Here is an 18,119-nt window from a genome sequence, read left to right as displayed (position 1 = left end):
ACCCAGGGCGATTCATCGAGTACCATATGCAGGATGGCCCCCGGTCTACTGAATCATGGGAAGGGAGCTCCAACCCCCGGCAGCGTTAACAACCACGATAGGAAGGACAGGGCTTGTGTGCCCCCCTTTCGTGTCCAGTGAGCTAACACCCCACGAGAGTGCAGTGCTGAACCCCACCAAAAGGGGGCGCCCTTTCTGAGAGAGGAGGATCAAGGACATGGTGCAATGGAAAACCAGCAAAAAGATGTCAGACAGAGATAATACTCTATAAACCTAGTGTAGACGGAGGAGGGAAAGAAAGAGGGGAAGCCAAAAAAGAAGAGAAAGGAAGTATGTGTGACGAGCCTCTCTGCAGACCTTGACAGCACAGTATAAACAAGAAACATCCGCAGTCAGCGGTCGGTCGCAGCTATCGGCGCCATCGAGAGGCATGGGTGAGCAGGTCAGCGTATCGGCGAGTAAATCTCGATCACGATCTCACTGGGGGGGGGGGGACAAGGACCCCGTGTAGGTATCAAAGAGGCAAGTCAGGTCAGGTGGACCCTCCCCCCACGACATTCTCCTAGGAAACTCCAGCTTCCTGACGAGAGCTTGCATCCCGCACCTAGTCACGATCGGCCATGTTGAGGCCCCCGCCAGGTGACGGAGCGCCCCCCCCCCCCCCCCCCCCCATGTAGCTCTGGAGTGCCGTCAGCACGCGGCTCGGTGACGCATAGGCGACGTGCGTCACCGTGCGTCACCGCCTCCCTGTGCACGCTCTGCTCACCGCCCTGAACACTAGCCGAGAGAAACCAAAATTCAGCAGATATTATACAGCAACAGGTACCTTTACTCTGAAGGCCAATGAGATCTATAAGGATTGTCAGTAAGAGTCGTGTTTATGAGGCAATGCTGTCGCCTATTTTTAGCAGTTCACACTTAGCACCCCCCCGAAACAGCACCAAAACCTGTAAAGGCAGAGACACATATGCAAGCGTGAGCAAATACACACACACACACACACACAGATGCACACATGCACAGACGCAGGCGTGAACACGCACATGCAGGCATAAGCAGAGACACATGCAGACACGGACACACACACACTCGCACATGTAAAAATAAACCTTCACAGCCCCATCAGCCTGTCTCTCATGCTCACCACAGCATTTTTTTCCCCAGAACCACTGAACACTGTAAAAAGTAACACTGAACAATAGCCATTAACACGGCGCCTACGAGGTCAGACCACTGCTCTCCAGAGGCGCCCAGCACTGAGCCCCAGCTGTGCCAAGATTCACCGCAAGCTGACCTGGGATCAGCGGTGAGACCCCTCCACCAGCAAGCGCACCGGGGCCCCGGCTCGCTTCAAACCCGGCACAATATTAGGCCCATGTGACACAGGTGGGGGGAGTCACATGACCTGGCCATGTTTACACCAGCCAACTGCGGCAGGTGGGCCCAAACTGGTGCTACCGCCCCCCCCCCCCTTACATTTTGACTCACTGCACCCACTGCAATTTCACCCAAGAGATTTAAAGCTGTTTTAAATGTCCAGGGGTACTGTAGCCTTCAGGGGAAATTAACCCATTAATATTATACAGTTTACTTTACCACCACAAGACAAACGGGCATGAAGATCCTGCTCTGATAGCGTCCCAACCCACTTAAGGAGATGATACCGAGGTTGGAAAAGCGCTGGGCTTTGAGAAACCATGGGGGGGGGGGGGCCGGGGGGTCTGTCCATCAAGCAGAGATGCTGGGGGGGGGGGGGCAACCAGAAAACAGGCACTGGAAGTCTGGGGGGGAAGAGGTGTGGGTCTGAATGAAAAGCCAGTCATGTAGCCTGGTGAAAGACGCAGTACACAGGGCTAGTTTGGGGGGGGGGGGGGCATTCAGGGATCTGCTCCTGTTTTAGGCTGGGGGGGGGGATATGAGGGGGCTGCTGAACTGAGTGTCCTATAAAGACCATCCGGCACAGTCCCTGTGTTCCACGCTGACATCCGTACAGCAAAAAGCCCCTAAGGGCCACTGGATCCAGGCAGATTTATGGCTGCCCCCCCGGAGCATTTTTGGCAGTGCTGCATCAAGCTGCGGGGTTGTTGGTGCAGTAGCCCCCCCCCCCCCCGCACCATCCAGCCCGCCAGGACCCACAGAAAGGTTCACGTTTCACACAAACACTCGCTCACACCTCCATGTGCCGGTCCGACATGCAGCAGGATCCGGGGGGAGCATTTAAGTTCAAGCCCCCTCAAAGGCCCAACAGCGGCTCCTCTCCGGTCATTGGAGACAGGCCTGCGCTGCCCCTGCTGGCCGCAGGTGGGGAGTGTCGGGTCACATGGCAGCTGCCTCGCCTTCACGGTGACAGCAGAACAGGACACAGAGTCAGCTGAGTGACGGATTACCGGGCCAGAACGGCAGAGGCTGCTCTGCTGAATCCCTGACGCTCCTGACAGAGCAGCATGGTCTCCGCACGGACCGGAACCGGTCTCATTTCACAAGGCCCGGATCCACCCAGCCGCTACAAGCCCCTTTCACACAAAAACACCCTCATCTCGATTCTGCAAGATAAAAGATCTGATTATGCTGCCACTGCTTAAACCACACACACATACGTTTGTTTTCATATCTTTGTGGGGACTCTCCATTCATTTCTATGGGCATAACCCTAATCCCAACCCTTATACAGCCCTAACCCTAACCCTAATCCCAACCCTTATACAGCCCTAACCCTAACCCTAATCCCAACCCTTATACAGCCCTAACCTTGACCACAAGTAACCAAATAAAATACAATAGTTTTGGCATTTTTGCAATCTCAGATTTTAATAAAATATAAATTTTAAATAAAATTTCCCCTTGTGAGGGTTAAAAATGGTCCTCACAACATCAAAATAACAGGGTTTTATCAAATGTCCCTTCTACCATGCCAGTTAAATGAATAACCCTTGGGGGGACCACCCCCCCCCAGCCAATTTTATCATCTCAAAAAGGGGTTTCAAGACTTGACCAAAGTTTTTAGGCGTCTCCCTGCAAAACGTTTGAGGACCACTGCAATAATACATCATGTCATCTCTCTTCAATATGTTACGCAGTGGGCCTGCCGGTCTCGGCGGAGGTCTCTGACCATGCACAGGATCCAGCACTGCGGTTCACATGCCGCCGCGTTCTCGATCTGCCACCGTCTATAGACGGTAAAGTTTTCACTTCTAAACTTCTTGACATCCTCCCTCCCAATGCCCCCCCCCCAACCCCCCACCCAGAAATCTTACTTCCCAGCCCATACTGATGCCCGACTATGTGCTACTATGTGCGCCGAAAGGAAAAAAAATTTAAACTGGCCATGCTTCCTGATAGAGGAGGAAACAAGCATCAAAAGGGGCCAAAGAAAACACCCCGAGACACGGCAGCCATTTTGTGAGACGGAGCCCCCCCTCCCACGGTGCCCTCAAAGGGGCCTGAAACGGGGCTGGCCCAGTGCCTAAAGAGGTGCATTCTGACCTGAAAAGTCCTCTCGCTGCAGAGTTTGCACTACCTGTGAGATACACCCTAGCTGGGTGATTGACAGGTGGCTGGGAATGCAATATCGATGGGAAAGGGATGAGGAAAGCAAACAGAGGGCAATGTGGTTACAATAAAAGGTGCCACAGAAATATCGAACTGCATCGAATGCATTTCCAAACAGCATGAGGACACATTACACAGGCAGTCCATAAACACTGATTCTACCTTCATTCAGAATAATCCCAGGTACCGGGTCCTGCCCAGCATCAAACTCTGACTGGTACGATTAATGTGAACTGGGCAAGAAGCTGCCTGATTGGCTGGTCAGGAAATCGCCCGACTTTGCAGGACAAGTGTATAAAAATTCTGGTCTAATCTGACATCCCCCTCACTGCCCAAGAGCTCAGGCGGAACACAAATGTAACCCCCCCCCCCCCCCCCCCGCCATCACACTACAGATCTACCATAAGTGGACTGCGCCACATTTGCACGCACTGGGACTCCGTCACTTTTCTCTCGAAAGAGACTGATATATGCCAGACGACTTGCGACACACGGTACGTAGGCGGCCGCAGGGGATGGCGGAACCCACCAACTGACCATCAGGCATGCATTACTGTACATGGGCAAGACAAGAGAAACACAGAAGTACAAGAACAAAAGTTCTTGGTAAAGCCTCGGGAAAAGTTGGCGGCAGGTAAACGGAATCCAGAAAACTGTAGATATTTAATCTGCTAACGCCCCCCCCCCCCCATCCACCCAGAAAAGAAAAAAAGCCCCTCTCCCTGGGTCAGGTGATCTGAAAACCCATGCTGGGAACAACAGCTGAATGATGAAAAACAAAACCACAGTGAAAGCCATTCCATTTCGCGCAATGAAACAGAAGCCGGACAACAATCTAGAAAAGTAAAATGTTTCTATCCATTTCAGGGGACATTAATCAATGTGTGACTCGAACTGGCAGCGAGTGACAACCTCAAGCACTTACAAATACTTGTGTTTCTGGCCATGATGCTGCAAATAGCCCATGCAACCAAGGTGAGTATAGAATAGTGGTGTTTTTTTCATCCCTGCAGAGAGATTGGGCAGTATTTATATATCCCATCATGCTTTGCAATTAGAGACACAGGCACACAAAAGGTAGAGCAAATTTTGAGGGTCAGAGCACACTGCGCCCTTAGAGCTAATAGTGACATGACTACTCTTCTGACAACGGGATTTGAACCCACAACCTTCAGGACAGAGACAGATATTACTAACTGACTGAATCGTACGACATACCATAAAGATATGTGACTTACATTCAGACAAATTTCATTAGCGACCACTTAACTGTTGTGGTAAGGGACACCACTATGCTGGCTGAATTTCTTTTAATAACTCAGAAGCTGTCAAACACCTGTCCCAAAGCTCAGCATGAACGTTTTCAGAAACCTTTGGAAAAACCTCCTTGATTCCAGACACTTCTTTACTGCTACAGTAGCTGCATACATTCTTGGAGACTCACTTATCTTACCTGCACACACACCGAGGACTCGCCATCCACTCAGTTACTTCCACATACAGCCCAGAAAAAGTACCCAGCTATCACAAAGTCTCCAAGAGCCATGAAGTTACAGCAAACTTGTGACACACATTCCCATAATAACCCCTAAATTAAATTTAACCAAATCAAGCAACTCCAAAGTAATCTTTCTAAGGAGGACCTTTTGCATAACCTCATCAATGGTGGCAATGGCATCAGTGATCCTCTGCTTTAGATTACTGATGTCCCATACCTTTGTTTGCAATGTGATTAAAAACTGATAACCACTGAGTACACAGAATAAATCTGATGAAGATGTCTCATCAATTGCCTTTGTAATACATTTTTGAAATTGTAAAGAGACTTTATGGACACCCTGTATGTTGAGATCTTAAGAAGCCAATACTGCTATCTTTACATGGAGGTAGAAGGTGAAGTAGGAATAAGGTCAGCAGGCTGGCGTCAGGAAAAACAGCCTCCCTCTATCTACCTCCCAAATCCTATGAAAACCTGGTTATGGGGACAAGATGGCACTGAACTCGCACAATTACAACTTCGAACTCACTTAAAATTAAAAACACTGTTTGTTTGTTATTCACGTTGACTTAACTAGCAGAACCAGTAAAGGTTCAAAAATAGATAGCTGAACCAGTATAACCGGTAAAAAAAAGCTACTGTATAATGTAACCATTGAAATAAAGGAAATCCCAACAACAGCCGATAGAATGGATTCTTTTAGCTTGTCAAAACTAAAAATATCAATATTTTAAAATTTCATTCCTATTAAATGACGCAAAAACACTTTTATACAGGAATAAAGTTCCAAAATGTTAGAAGGGCCAGCTGTCACGAAGCTATTTTCCCCAGACATGGCTCAGAAAGCGCCTTATTTACGTGTCCTGTCACAGGGAGTCCCGTCTAATGCAGTCCAGCAGCACAAAGAGCCATAAACTCATTATTCAAAAAAAGTATAGAAGTGTGACCGGACCGGGGATTTCGCTTTTGGCTGGTTTGTTGTTTTCTTCTTGTGTTTTCCTGGTACATGGCAGTGACATCCCGGCTGCCCAGGCCTCGGCCAGGGTGACAAAAACACCCCACAGAGAAGCTTCGGATCCGGGACGGTCCGCGGAGCCCCGGAGACCCTGAGAGCGGCTGCGGATCCGCGCCCAGACCCGATGCGACTCCGGCGGTACCGGATCGGCGCCCCGATCCCTTTCTCTCCGTCATACACACGCATCTGTCGTTTCTGACGTGCGAAATGCTGCCCGGCTGCTTCTTTTATCTTAAATTAAAAGCGGTCGCCGTGAATTTTGCGGGATCGCAAAGCGCGGCCGCATCCTGACGGCCGTTTATTTAACTCCGGCAGTAAAAGTCACTTAGTTCAGCGACGCGTGGTGGGGCTCGGCTCGGCGGCGGTTACCTTGTAGACATCGCCGTAAGTGCCGCTCCCGATCCTCTGGATGAGCTCGAAATCCTCCTGCGGGTTCCGTCTGGAGAGGTCCAGGCTGCGGTTCATGGTCCGATCCCGGGCTCCTGCCGCTCGGTCGGTGCGCAGATGCGAGGCGCCGGCGTCGCGGACCCGGGCGGCGGGGAGAGCGAAGGCGAACCAGGAGCAAAAAGAGGCGCGAGAGACTGACGAGAAACTGGACGGGACGGACAAACGGGGTCCAGGGTGCGAGAGAAATCACGACCGGGGCTCACGGCGAAGCGAACATGGCTTCCAGGGCGCATCACGCCTGCGCACCGAGCCGCGATCGCGCTCCAGGAGAAGAGCAAGAAGGAAGAGCCGAAGAGAGGCTGGGCAGGAAGAGGGGACGGGAAGCCCGGCCGCTTCGTGGTTCACCCTCTGCAGTGGCAGTGCCTTCACCCGCGCCGCTACTCTGTCGGTGCAAGCACTGAAACGTGTACAGGGCATCTTTGCTTGGCCAGACAACTACCCAACTATCTCAAAAGCGGCAATCCCTTAGTAAAACTTTATTTGGGCTTGTAGCGGTCTGCATTGCGATATTAATGATCAGCATGAAACTGGCGCTTTTGTGTACCGATCACACCCGTGGTTGAACACTTTATTAGAGATCACTTGTTATGTGTGATACACACCAGAAGAAATATCGTACAAGTAATGCAAAGTAGTTCAACTTGCCAGAAGCTTCTTTGAATCTAACTAATGCCGTCATATACAGGATTTTGTCACTAAGTGTAGATAGGATACGATCATTTTCTATGCATGAAAAGCTCTTGAAATCTGGCTCAGCACACTGGAAAGTTTTTGAAAAGGGGGGGGGGGACGACAAAACACCATCTCTTTACAGTTCAGCACGTTATAAATGCTGGCCTGTTGTTCTGGCTCTTAGCAACTGCTGGAGGATTCGAGCCAATGTGGAATCCGCCTGAGACATAGCGCAGGACGTGTCGACGTGTTGATGACAGACTATGCCATTCTTGACATGACTGAAAACTCCGGTGCTGTAGATACTTCCTGTCTGGCAGCAATCGAAAGACAGTGATGCCACGCCTCTTTGGTGAGAGCGGTGCCAGGGACATTAACCAAGATTAGTCACAAGCAGTGGCAGGGACTCTGGTGACAAGGGAGACACAGAGTCTGTGTCAGGAAGGATATTCTGAGGATGGGAATTAAAAGGTGCATTCTGGCCCGCGGACTCTGAAAAGTTACAGTCTGAATCGTTTACTGCCAAGTATGTATGAGGAATTTGATTTAGAGTGTCGGGAAAAACAAGCAAGCACAAACAAGGCAATCAACATAAGAAATTATATACATGAGATAAAATGTACTTAGTGCAGATAATGTGTATTTGTGCAAATGGCAAATAAAGGATCATTTTATTCCATTAGATCAGCTGAAGCAGAGGAACAGACAAAGTGAGTGGTTGTTGATGAGGCGAACTGCCATAGGGGGAAAATGTTCTGTAGGCGAGTGGTTTTGATCTTTATAGACCTGAACCTCTTGCCGGAAGGGAATATTTGGGAAATACTCAGCTGCAATCAGCTACCCCTCAGTGAGGCATTTTAACCTCCTGAACCGAAGCTTTATTCTGCTGTATAGTGAACATTCACTCTATATGCCATATTTATCACCCTTTGATAATGAGCTACAATTTTAACCTCAGCAAACTTATTATTTCATCGACAACAGTGTCTTTCAATCTAATTCCAGAGTGTCTCTGACCGTGACATTGATGCATATAAGCAGGTCCCATTCTGGTCTGTGCTGGTTTTGGTGAACTAGGAATGCCACCTCAGGTCCTCCCTGTCCTCTTCCTGTCCGCCTTCCTGTGAGTGTTCCTGTGAGCATTTTGAGGTTCTCGGCGCAAATCCTCATACGTAGCTACCAGCAGAGCACTTTGTCTTCGCGGGTAGCTGTTTTCTTCTTCTCCTTCTGTGCCGAGGTTCTGTTGTGCCACATCTCGGGATGTCTTAGACCGGGCCGCGCGCCTGGTTTTTATCGGCCTTAAAGCCCGTTTGCCTGGCTGTCGCACTCTCCAGCCGTGTGCCGGCAGCGGAATGCAAGCTCCATGAATAACTGCCTTGTGACTCATGGGGTTCAGGATAAAGGTCTGCTCAGTCTGGAACAGTAATGTGCGAGACATATTTGGATTGTCTTCACTGTGGGACCCGGCCGTTCCCTCGCGCCGGATCCAATGGGCGTCTTTTAAACCTTTAGCTGGTTGGATCGGTGGGAGAAATGCCCGTAGACCTGGAGATCTCAGCTGCGTGTTTATTGCCTATATTTAAATCGCACACAAAAAAGAAATTCCACTGCAGTGAGTAATAACAGAAGTCCAAACAAAGAACGGCTAGTAGGCAGCTACAGTGGACTCGCTGTAATATGTGCACTGTGCACTGTAACATAAGGATGAAACTGTATATTTTTGGCTGTTAAGTGACAGTCTCCAAAAATGGGGCTTTCTTTCATTTTCTGTTCTAATGGAACAAGCTACACGCTGTTTCCTGCTATACACTTCACACATCTGTGATGTGGGTCCTGTGGTATATACTGATCACGTCAATGACTGGGGAACACATTAGAACAAAGCGGGGGGTGGGGGGGGATCGTGTAGGTGGGAATAAAGTCATTCCCATTTGTCTGTTTCTCAAACTCAGATATAACCTTTTTTTAAAAAAAACAAAAAACAGATATAATTCAAATTCAGGCCTTTATTAATAAAGTTTTATTGGTTTGCTAAAATTATTGTAGGTCATTTTTCGTGATTGTTCATCACTGCATTCTTAATGATGCTCCAAAAGTTCCACGTTCCACAGAACACATAGCCCAGGGCTATTCAAATCACAGCCCTCAAGGGCAGAGCACTGCTGAGCCAGGTGTAAAGGCTCTGGCCAATCAGAATCAGTAATTGTTAAACTAACATCCCGGGAGAACTGAAAACAAGGCCTAGATTTGGAATAGAGGGCCAGATTTGAATAGGGGGATATAGCCTGTGGTAGATGTTGCCCTTCTAGTTGCATCTATATCAATTTTCTACAGTCTGTCTGTGCACTGCATGTAAACATGTCTGCCCTTGGTATCGTGTGTCCCCAGGATGTCTGAACACTGAACCAGAAAATCAAAACCACTTATAAATACAGAGTGAGGTGGAAGCTGATGCTGATCCCACTGCCATCTCCATGTGAATTCAATCCCTCCATTTCTCAGTCTTTGCAAACGTTCCTGCTATGCTGGGTGTCTCGTACCACAGTGATATTAGCTCCTGCGGGAACACTGCCTGGGCGGCAGGCAGTAACACACGGTGGACCCCCACATGGAGCCTGGAAGCCGTTCACGGCTGGAAGTTACAGCCAAAGAAGTGCTTCCCTCGTGCGCCACACTGCTGCGTTTGAAGCGATGGATGTGTGGTTTTTCTTGTCAGGGCGTGAAGAAAAAAGAAAAAGCAACACAGAAGGGCCTCTAGAAATGGTGGCGTGTGTGTTTTATACATTCAAACAGGACCTGAGAAAGCACTTTTAGTTTTTATTGTTTTTACTGTCCACTGCAGTTTGGCTGGTAGAAGCAGGAACCATGAGATGTTACACTAACAATGTATAGCTTAGACTGGGACTGTTTAGAAAGTAACATTCTCCGGCATCATTTAACTTCTTCATATATAGGAACACGTTACTACACATCTATTCCGATATTATAAATTATTGGGAAAACATAAATTTTATTCACTCATCTGCCATAATTGCTTATCCAGTTAATTGCTTATCCAGTTAATTGCTTATCCAGTACAGGGCTACTGTGTGTCAGCAGCCTGCCCAGCAATACACAAGGCAGAGGAAACATGGACAGGATGTCAGCTCTCCTCAGGGCACACAAGTCACATGCTCAGGGCAATTTTCTAACACCGAAGTATTTGTTTTCTGACCTGTGGGTACTGGAGTACCTGAGGGGAAACCATCCAGCCGGGGAGAGAACATACAAACTGCACAGGTGGAGCCAAGGGTGGGCAAACTCACATCCCTGGAGGTACAACGCTATGATACTCTCCCATGAGCTGCTGGCTACACCAGTTATACGGTAATTGTTCTATATAGGTGCAATCAAATTCAATAAGTATTTTAAAACCTGCTATTAGGTGCTCGGTCTTATTCCACAGTCAGTAATTTTATTCGTACCTTTGCATTCTGGGAATCTGGCCAAGCTTCAGTCTGTGTGATGACTTTTATGCCTTGTGTGTCAACTGAACAAACAGGAGACAGCAGATGGGGGGGGAAAAGCCCTCCCCCAGCACCGGTGAGATCTATGGGACTTGGCAGCTAATGGGTCCAGCTCAGTGAGCAGCGCAGGACTCGGTACCGAGATCCATAGTGTATCAAGGCGCCCCCAGTGTCCTGTGCTGGGACACTTATAACAGCCTCAGTCGTGACCACCACAACTTCTCTTGGTACAGGAAGTTGCACAGACTGTCTGACAGGTGATACTGAGCAGGTTAAGACCATAAAATCGAGAGTTACCCCCCCCCCCCCCCCCCAAACAACAAGGTCTCATAACAACTAGAATAAAAATCTGCTCAGTCCCAAACAAAGCTACTGTAGGAGCCTCGGCAACCGCACGTACGTCTTTGGCTTGGTCAGGGGCATCAGTAGGTCTGTTTTAGAGGGTTTTGCTCCCCCCAAAAAAATATTCTTTAGACCCCTCCAAAAATATACTCATTAATTTTTATTGAAATCAAATCCCCCTAACAAAGGCTTAGTCCCCCCCCCCCCTTTTTTATATAAATCTCTAGTGACGCTCTGGGGGTCTAACTGCAAATGCGTTTTAACTCTTGTTTGGTGTTGTTCGGGTTTTGGAGTTTGGGTGGTGCGCAGGTCGGGGTCTTGCTCCTTCAAATGGCCACATGAGCTGGCACGGTTCTCACACTGCACCCTCTCGCTGGTACTTCCTACATCCTTTCCCCAACAGCAGCTATTGTGATAAAAGGAGGAAGTCACTTGTCATCAGACCACTACTGAGTAATAAGAAAAAAAGTTCTGTCTCGAACAATGGCCGTAAAAGTCCACAGGTGCAGACTACAGCTTTTGTTGGGCTTCTAAGCCTGATCAGCTGGTGTTCCCAGCACAAGGAATAGCGGGGGCTTCCTCTCTGTATCACGGCTGAGAAGCCCTCCAAGTGAGCACACGGCCAGCGGCACCTCTCCCACAACCACACTCGCGCAGTGTGCTGGCTACACCGCAGGGTGTAGCCTATGCTTTATTTATGCCTCTACCTGCGCACTTGTGATTATCTGTGGGTGTCGAATTTGGGGAGACAGAAGAAATAACTCAGATATTTTTTGTGAAATCATATGCCTGCTCCACTCTTGAGATAAGAACTACGCCCCTGCAATGTGCAGATATTAAACCATTTGTCCGTTGCCAGGCAGAACGACCCTAGCCATAATGATCGCTGTTAAAAAAAAACCGTTTTAATTAACTATTGCAGAAAGTCTATTATTAAATTATATTAATTAAAAAACGCCGTTACGCTTTTCAGTCCCTAGTATCACGTCATACAGCGCAAATCGCTGTTGTTGTTGTGCATTGCGTGAGATCGCACGTGTTTGTGCAATAAAGCTTAGCTAAAAAATTAAAATATCGCTGCACAAAACTACCGGCGTCCCGTCCGCCCCCCCCGAGTCACCGCGACACACCCAGAGATGTCGGTAGAGACATGACACTACAGACGTCCCCATCACACGATCTGTGCGTGGAGTGGTAATATTTATATCCAAGGAACGGAGGAGACACAGGGCGATACGGCTGCAGGGGTGCAGAGAAGTCGGAGTAAATCAAAGAGAAACCCATCTGACACCGATTAGGTCAGGGTCAACTCCGACACGACGCCTCCGTGACACCGTGAGCATCTACCGGAGAGCCACGTCCATCCATGCTCCGATCCGGGTAGGTCGGTCCTGGGCAAATGACACGGGCGATCGCATCATCCAAGTGCTTTTCAAGGAGCATTGCGACTCCTGTCTTCAGTAATGCATAGTTAGTAGGCGCTGAAGAAGGCGCTCTGGTGTCCTACCTGACCTGTCTGCGCGCAAATGCTGCCCTAATGACTGAAATATGGAGATACGGACTCTGGTAACGGCGATCAGCTTGTGCATGAGTTTTTTGTCATTAATACTGCTGGTTACCGCTATCTTCACCGACCACTGGTACGAGACAGACACCAGGAAGCACAGGGTGAACTGCGACCAGCATGGAACGGATCCTAACGACCAGAAAAGCAGGCTGATGCCGATTTATCACCTGCCACTGATGGACAACGGCAACCCGCGGCGCAACCTGGCACTGATGAAGCCGATACACGTCGGCAGCAGGGAAGAGGAACTGCTGGAGAACTGGCGCTCCATCCTGGGGATGGGAATCCTGGAGACGGAGTGTGGGCGTCCGCTGTTTTCCACCTATTCTGGACTCTGGAGGAAATGTTACTACTTGGGCATCGATCAGGACATTGACAGCCTCATATCAAAAGGTAAGTCGAATTTTTTCAGCTGTGCGAGAGCTAGAAATCTCAGCGAAGCATCGTAACCACTAATATTTGTGTCCGTCTCTGAAAAATAACGTGGTCACTATAGCATTGATGCGGTAAAGTAAATTCTGGAAAATGTTATATAACGTGTTTGTTTTCACACATGGGACAATTATTATAACGCCAAAATGCCACTGTAATATCCAGAGCTTAACAGAAAAGTATGCTTACTCGCTAACTTAAATATACCTCAGGAAGTTAGTTAAAACGAAAAAGAAAAAATCTCACACTATACGTAGTTGTCTGGTCTGTCTGGTTTTCTTGACATTCGTATACATAAGCAGTATGATTGCGCTTCTTTATGCTATGAGATGTAGGCTATGTTTTACAGCGCTTTTATTCCAATAGCCTACAAAACACGAACATCGTTTCAACCGGCAAATGTTACAAGTCTAAAAAGTTTCGTCTTTTTAAGTTAAATATGGCAAAGAATATGACAGGGCATAACATTTTTTTAAAATGAAAACGGTATCATTAGTAATAAGAAGAGTTCGATTTCTTAAGTGTACTTGTGGATAAAGTGTAGAGCAGAACAGGACTTATTGGAGAGAGATGTGCAAATTATTGCACTTATTGCAGATGACGAAATATCTGCTGAGAGAAACGCTTTCATACTGTCACACCATTCTGGCACTGTCACTGTGCGTCTAAGTGCCCGTCTCCCCTCACTCTCCGCCGTAACAACATTAACGATTAATAAAATTACTGCCCCACACACGCATGACAATCATAGACCATTACTTTCACATTTGGTTTTAATGGTATAGAACAGGTGCACAAATGTAAAGATGAAACGTGCGCTTGGATTTTTGCGACTCACCGAAATTTGTCATTAGTGCCATCTGGTGGGCAACCTTCACGATGCACGTGGCACGTTTATGCGGACCCATATTAATGACAGAAGTTCAGCACCCTGTCATAAACACTTCCAAAGTTGCATCCATCGGCATGCTTTCTTGTATTCTTTCATGCACCTAAATGTTATGAAACAGGACTGATTTCCGTGCAGGTATCGCTCAACGATGCACAACCGTCAAGTATCATTTTTCACAACCCATCCGACTCAGGAACGTTCCATTCAACCTGACGCGAACTATTCAGCAGGACGAATGGCATCTTTTACGTAAGTACGCAACAGAAAAATCCACATTTCTTTGCCGAAAATGAGTTTGATTCACGTAGAATAATCTACCCATCTTCCAACCGTGACAGAGGACACAAACACACGCACTACATGTAATTCATAAAGCAATTTAGACCCCGTTAGCTTTGCGTTTGAGAAAATACTCGTAGGACTCAGGGAGAGGATGCGAACTACATAAACACAGCGCCGGTAGGAATCGAACCAATAACCCCGCAGGTGTGACAGCACCGCACCACGTACGGTAAACAATGTCATCAGCTCAAGTCACTTTCAGAGCAATATTATTGGCTTGGCAGTGTTACAAAGAGATATCATTTCCAAACCAGACTGAAACATTTACATGTATGTATTTAGCGGAATCTTTTCCCCAAAGCCAAGCAAAAACGTGGCTAGTGTGCAGCTGCTGAGGAGAATTCGTAAGGGCAGCTAATTCATGACAATAAGGGACCATTAGAAAGCGCAACGTAGAATTATACAACACATAATAAAACAGAAAAAAGAACCAGACTGAAGCGCAAATCAAATTAAACATGACGGCTAGGTTTATGGGGTAATTAATGATAAATAAAACCACCAAATTGCAGAAAGTGTAGGTAGTGAGGAGGAGCGCATCTCTGTTGTAATTCAAAGAGGCGTGGAATCCGAGGAGGATTGGTCATTAGGTGTGCAAAGTGTTCACACCCGTCATTTTTTATCACACTATAAAAGTTGTCACTAAAAAAAAAGATTTTTAAATACGGCATAATTACCGATCCATTGTTCGTGAGTGTCCTTCTTACGTTGCCTGTGTGTAACGGCTTCCACGCCAAGAAGGCGGGATTGTTTCGTCTCACTGTTTAAAACAAAATGAAGCGTTTATTGCTGTGCTTGTTTGGCTCGCGAGACATATTAGAAGCGTAACAGCGAGACACAGGGGCTGTGAGCGCGGTCCTCTCTCTATAAAGGGCAGCGCTAACCCCGGGAAATGTGCCTTTGAGTTACAGTTTAAAAATATTGTGACAGTAGACTCTGAGGAACCGCTGAATGTTGATTTTCCTTCCAGCTGAATGCGTAATTAAACAAGATTGATTTCCGTTTTTGGAACTATGGCTGTGTTAGTTAGAATACTGAAGAAAAATATATTCTTTTTTGGCTCCAAATATAATAACATGCTACTTATAATCATTCTATAATGCAGGAAATAGCATAGTTTTGAACCCTGGACCAATTAAGAAACTGGATCATTGATTTGTCCCATAGGTCTTGTACTGGATAAAAGGTTTGAAAATGGGTGGATAACTGATTTCTCTTTTATTTTTACTTAAAATTCACAAATTACCTAGATCTAAGATAACATAGTATGCTTTTCAACTTCAATTGTACCTACAGTCCGCTACTTAACAGACCAGTGGCTTGTAATGGTTAGTAGTTTGATTGCACTATTAATAAAAACATAATCAAATTCAATGCTGGTTAATTAAGAGCTTGACTGGCACATGCGGATTGACCCTGAGACCTGGAAGAGGACGTCTGCATTAGATCGATAAGTGGGCTGGCGCTGGCTGCCCCTGTGCTGTCACCCCCCCCCCCCCCCCCCCCCCACCTGGCTAGCTGTCACCCCCCAGCTCGATCTCACCTCGACATGTCTCTGTGTGTCTCATGGAAAGCAAGACAGCCTGGGTGACAAGAGAATCTCCCCAACGAGATATTAGGAAATGCAGGCAATGAGTGACAGTTTAGTTAGTGGGAGCTGGATGGGGGGGGGGGGTCACTATGCTAAGAGTTAGCATATTGACTGTGATACTTAGCATAAACTCTGGGTGGGACAATGGCCCCAGGCTGCCTGCAGGCGCTCTTGCTGGGCTAGAAGATCTTCCAGCCTCATATCCATGCAGAACATCAGCGGCTGCTAGCTTCACAGTGCCTAGTGAGAAGGAGGAGGGGATGGTGAATAGGTGAGAAAGTGGACTATCATCATATGCTCTAAAACCACAATCCAGCTTCATTATTGAATTTTATTTCACAGCGGAATTAAGATGGACTCTGGCCAGCCCACATGTTTGCTTAAAGTCACAGCTCCTCCGGAAGTCAATAGGTCATTACGAATCACTATTCCTGCATTCACATTTATTATTAACTGCCCGTTATGGTTTTGTGATAGTTTTAATCTAAATTATTTACAGAAATGTGGCCACCTTAGTAGTGGTCCTACTAGAAGTTAAGGATTCTCACAAGAGCAGGACAATAAAAGGTCTTTTCGGGGTTCGCAAGCTGCTCCGTCCTTGATGATACCCAACGTATCATTGGTCCGCAGGTGTGTTTGCAGCAGACAGCATGTTATTAAAATGTTACTTTCCTGCTTCAAGTTGAACTCATTAAAGGGAAATGGTTTGCTGTTAGTGTGAAGCACTGAATTGTGGGATACCAGGGAACCCAGAGCCACCAGAGGTGTGCTTACCTTGACATGCTATGACTTCCCTTCAGACCTGCGGCGCATTACGGCAGGATTCCTGGGTATGGCGGCTGCTGTCTTGCTGTGTGGATGCATCGTTGCTTCTGTCAGCTTCTTCTGGGAGGAGAACCTGACTCAGCATGTGTCTGGTCTCCTTTTCCTCATGGCAGGTATGATGCTGATATTTCTCATTGGCTTAAACTTGGCTGTGAAGGACAAGAGTGCCGTGGCAGTAGCCACTGGGGATTATGAAGCGTCAGACGTCCCATCAATACTGTAAGAACTAGGGGTTTGAGAGAGTGTCATGCTTCATGGAATCAGGAGTCCCAGCCCTGGAACCAAAGCTTACGCTTCACTATTTGACCTTGTGTCCCTGCAGGTATCTTCTGCACCATCTCCCTGTGCACCTATGCAGCCAGCATCTCCTACGACCTGTCCCGGGTTCCACCCTTTATCTATGGGCTGCCAGCTGACGTGGATCATGGCTACAGCTGGTCCATTTTCTGCGCTTGGGTCAGCCTGGGATTGACGGTGGCTTCTGGGTGCCTGTGCACTACCTACACTTTCATCAGTCGCACCAAGGGATCGGAGTCTAAGTCCACCCCTGATTCGTCCGTCTGAGCCAATCGCCTTGTGGCCCTTCCCGACTGGCTGATATCTTCCCTGAACATGAACATGTGATGCTTTGACCAGAGGAGGGTGGGGGGCTGGATGGCAAGGTGTCAATCGTTTATTGTCAGGCTTTGTAATTTTAACTCCCAGTTTGAATGTAACACAACGTGCCAGCGTATACAGTACATTTATTCCTATGAGTCTGTGTGCGTATGTACACATGCCATTTGCAGAGCTTAATGAGGAAGATCTCAAAGACTTTGGCTCTTATTCCCTCAGTTTCTCTCAAAGGACGGCTGAGAGAAAACAGAAGCACAGTGAATACTTGAGTGTATGATAAAGAATGACTATGGCCTTTGAGTTCTGTTTATGTGCCCAGACCCACTGCGGAGTCCTTGTCCTCCTCCAGTGAAATAATGGTTACATTTATGTAAGAACTACCTTGTAACTCTTACCTTTGGTATACATTGCTGCTCAGTTTTCTGCTAGGCTGACCCTGTGTACCCCCAAATCTCTAATTCATCCACTGATCATGTACAGAAGAACGAAGAGCAACGCCAACAATACAGACCCAATATCTGCAAAGATCTGTTTCCTACACAAATGTCACAAACGCATCCCTCTTAATACACCAAGCTGAACCGTTACCTCCCAGCTCTTTCCACCCACTACTTGGGAACCTCCTCCTCTTGACGCCCACCCCATGGTACCAGTGAACTTGGTGGTGCATGGAAGAGGAACGTTCTAGGCCTCCCCCTGGAGGGTGGCACTGTTTCCTCCAGCAGTATTGTGAATTTTGACGTGCTTGTGTTCTGTTCCGGAAACTGTGTATATCAATAAAACGACACATGGCACAGCATCCATTCTTACATCTCGTACCTGTGAA

General features: G+C 47.5%; 2 protein-coding genes across 2 annotated transcripts in view; one reads left to right on the top strand and one right to left on the bottom strand.

Annotated features, from left to right (window-relative positions):
• The window catches only part of map4k3b (mitogen-activated protein kinase kinase kinase kinase 3b), a 41,588-nt gene extending 33,056 nt beyond the window's left edge, over nt 1–8,532 (bottom strand). The window contains exon 1 of the mRNA XM_023796232.2: nt 6,432–8,532. Coding sequence (XP_023652000.1) covers nt 6,432–6,527 — 96 coding nt within the window. The 5' untranslated portion in view covers nt 6,528–8,532. The remainder of the gene's footprint in view (nt 1–6,431) is intronic.
• Nucleotides 8,533–12,158: 3,626 nt separating this feature from the next.
• LOC111835746 (transmembrane protein 178A) lies at nt 12,159–18,085 on the top strand. Its single transcript, XM_023796356.2, has 4 exons — nt 12,159–12,989; nt 14,056–14,169; nt 16,654–16,791; nt 17,001–18,085. Exons 1-4 carry the CDS (start codon nt 12,578–12,580, stop codon nt 17,240–17,242), a joined length of 906 nt encoding a protein of 301 aa, XP_023652124.1. The 5' UTR covers nt 12,159–12,577; the 3' UTR covers nt 17,243–18,085.
• The last annotated feature ends 34 nt before the right edge of the window (nt 18,086–18,119 follow it).

Source organism: Paramormyrops kingsleyae, chromosome 3 (assembly GCF_048594095.1).
Source record: "Paramormyrops kingsleyae isolate MSU_618 chromosome 3, PKINGS_0.4, whole genome shotgun sequence".
NCBI classification, from domain to species: domain Eukaryota; kingdom Metazoa; phylum Chordata; class Actinopteri; order Osteoglossiformes; family Mormyridae; genus Paramormyrops; species Paramormyrops kingsleyae.
This window is presented reverse-complemented; position numbering and strand designations above follow the sequence as displayed.

Bases quoted from the DNA above. Each gene is read 5' to 3' on its own strand.
- LOC111835746 (XM_023796356.2), top strand. From the start codon at position 12,578: ATGGAGATACGGACTCTGGTAACGGCGATCAGCTTGTGCATGAGTTTT. The intron at 12,990-14,055 runs GTAAGTCGAATT...ATTTCCGTGCAG, and splicing joins TGACAGCCTCATATCAAAAG to GTATCGCTCAACGATGCACA. The intron at 14,170-16,653 runs GTAAGTACGCAA...ACTTCCCTTCAG, and splicing joins GGACGAATGGCATCTTTTAC to ACCTGCGGCGCATTACGGCA.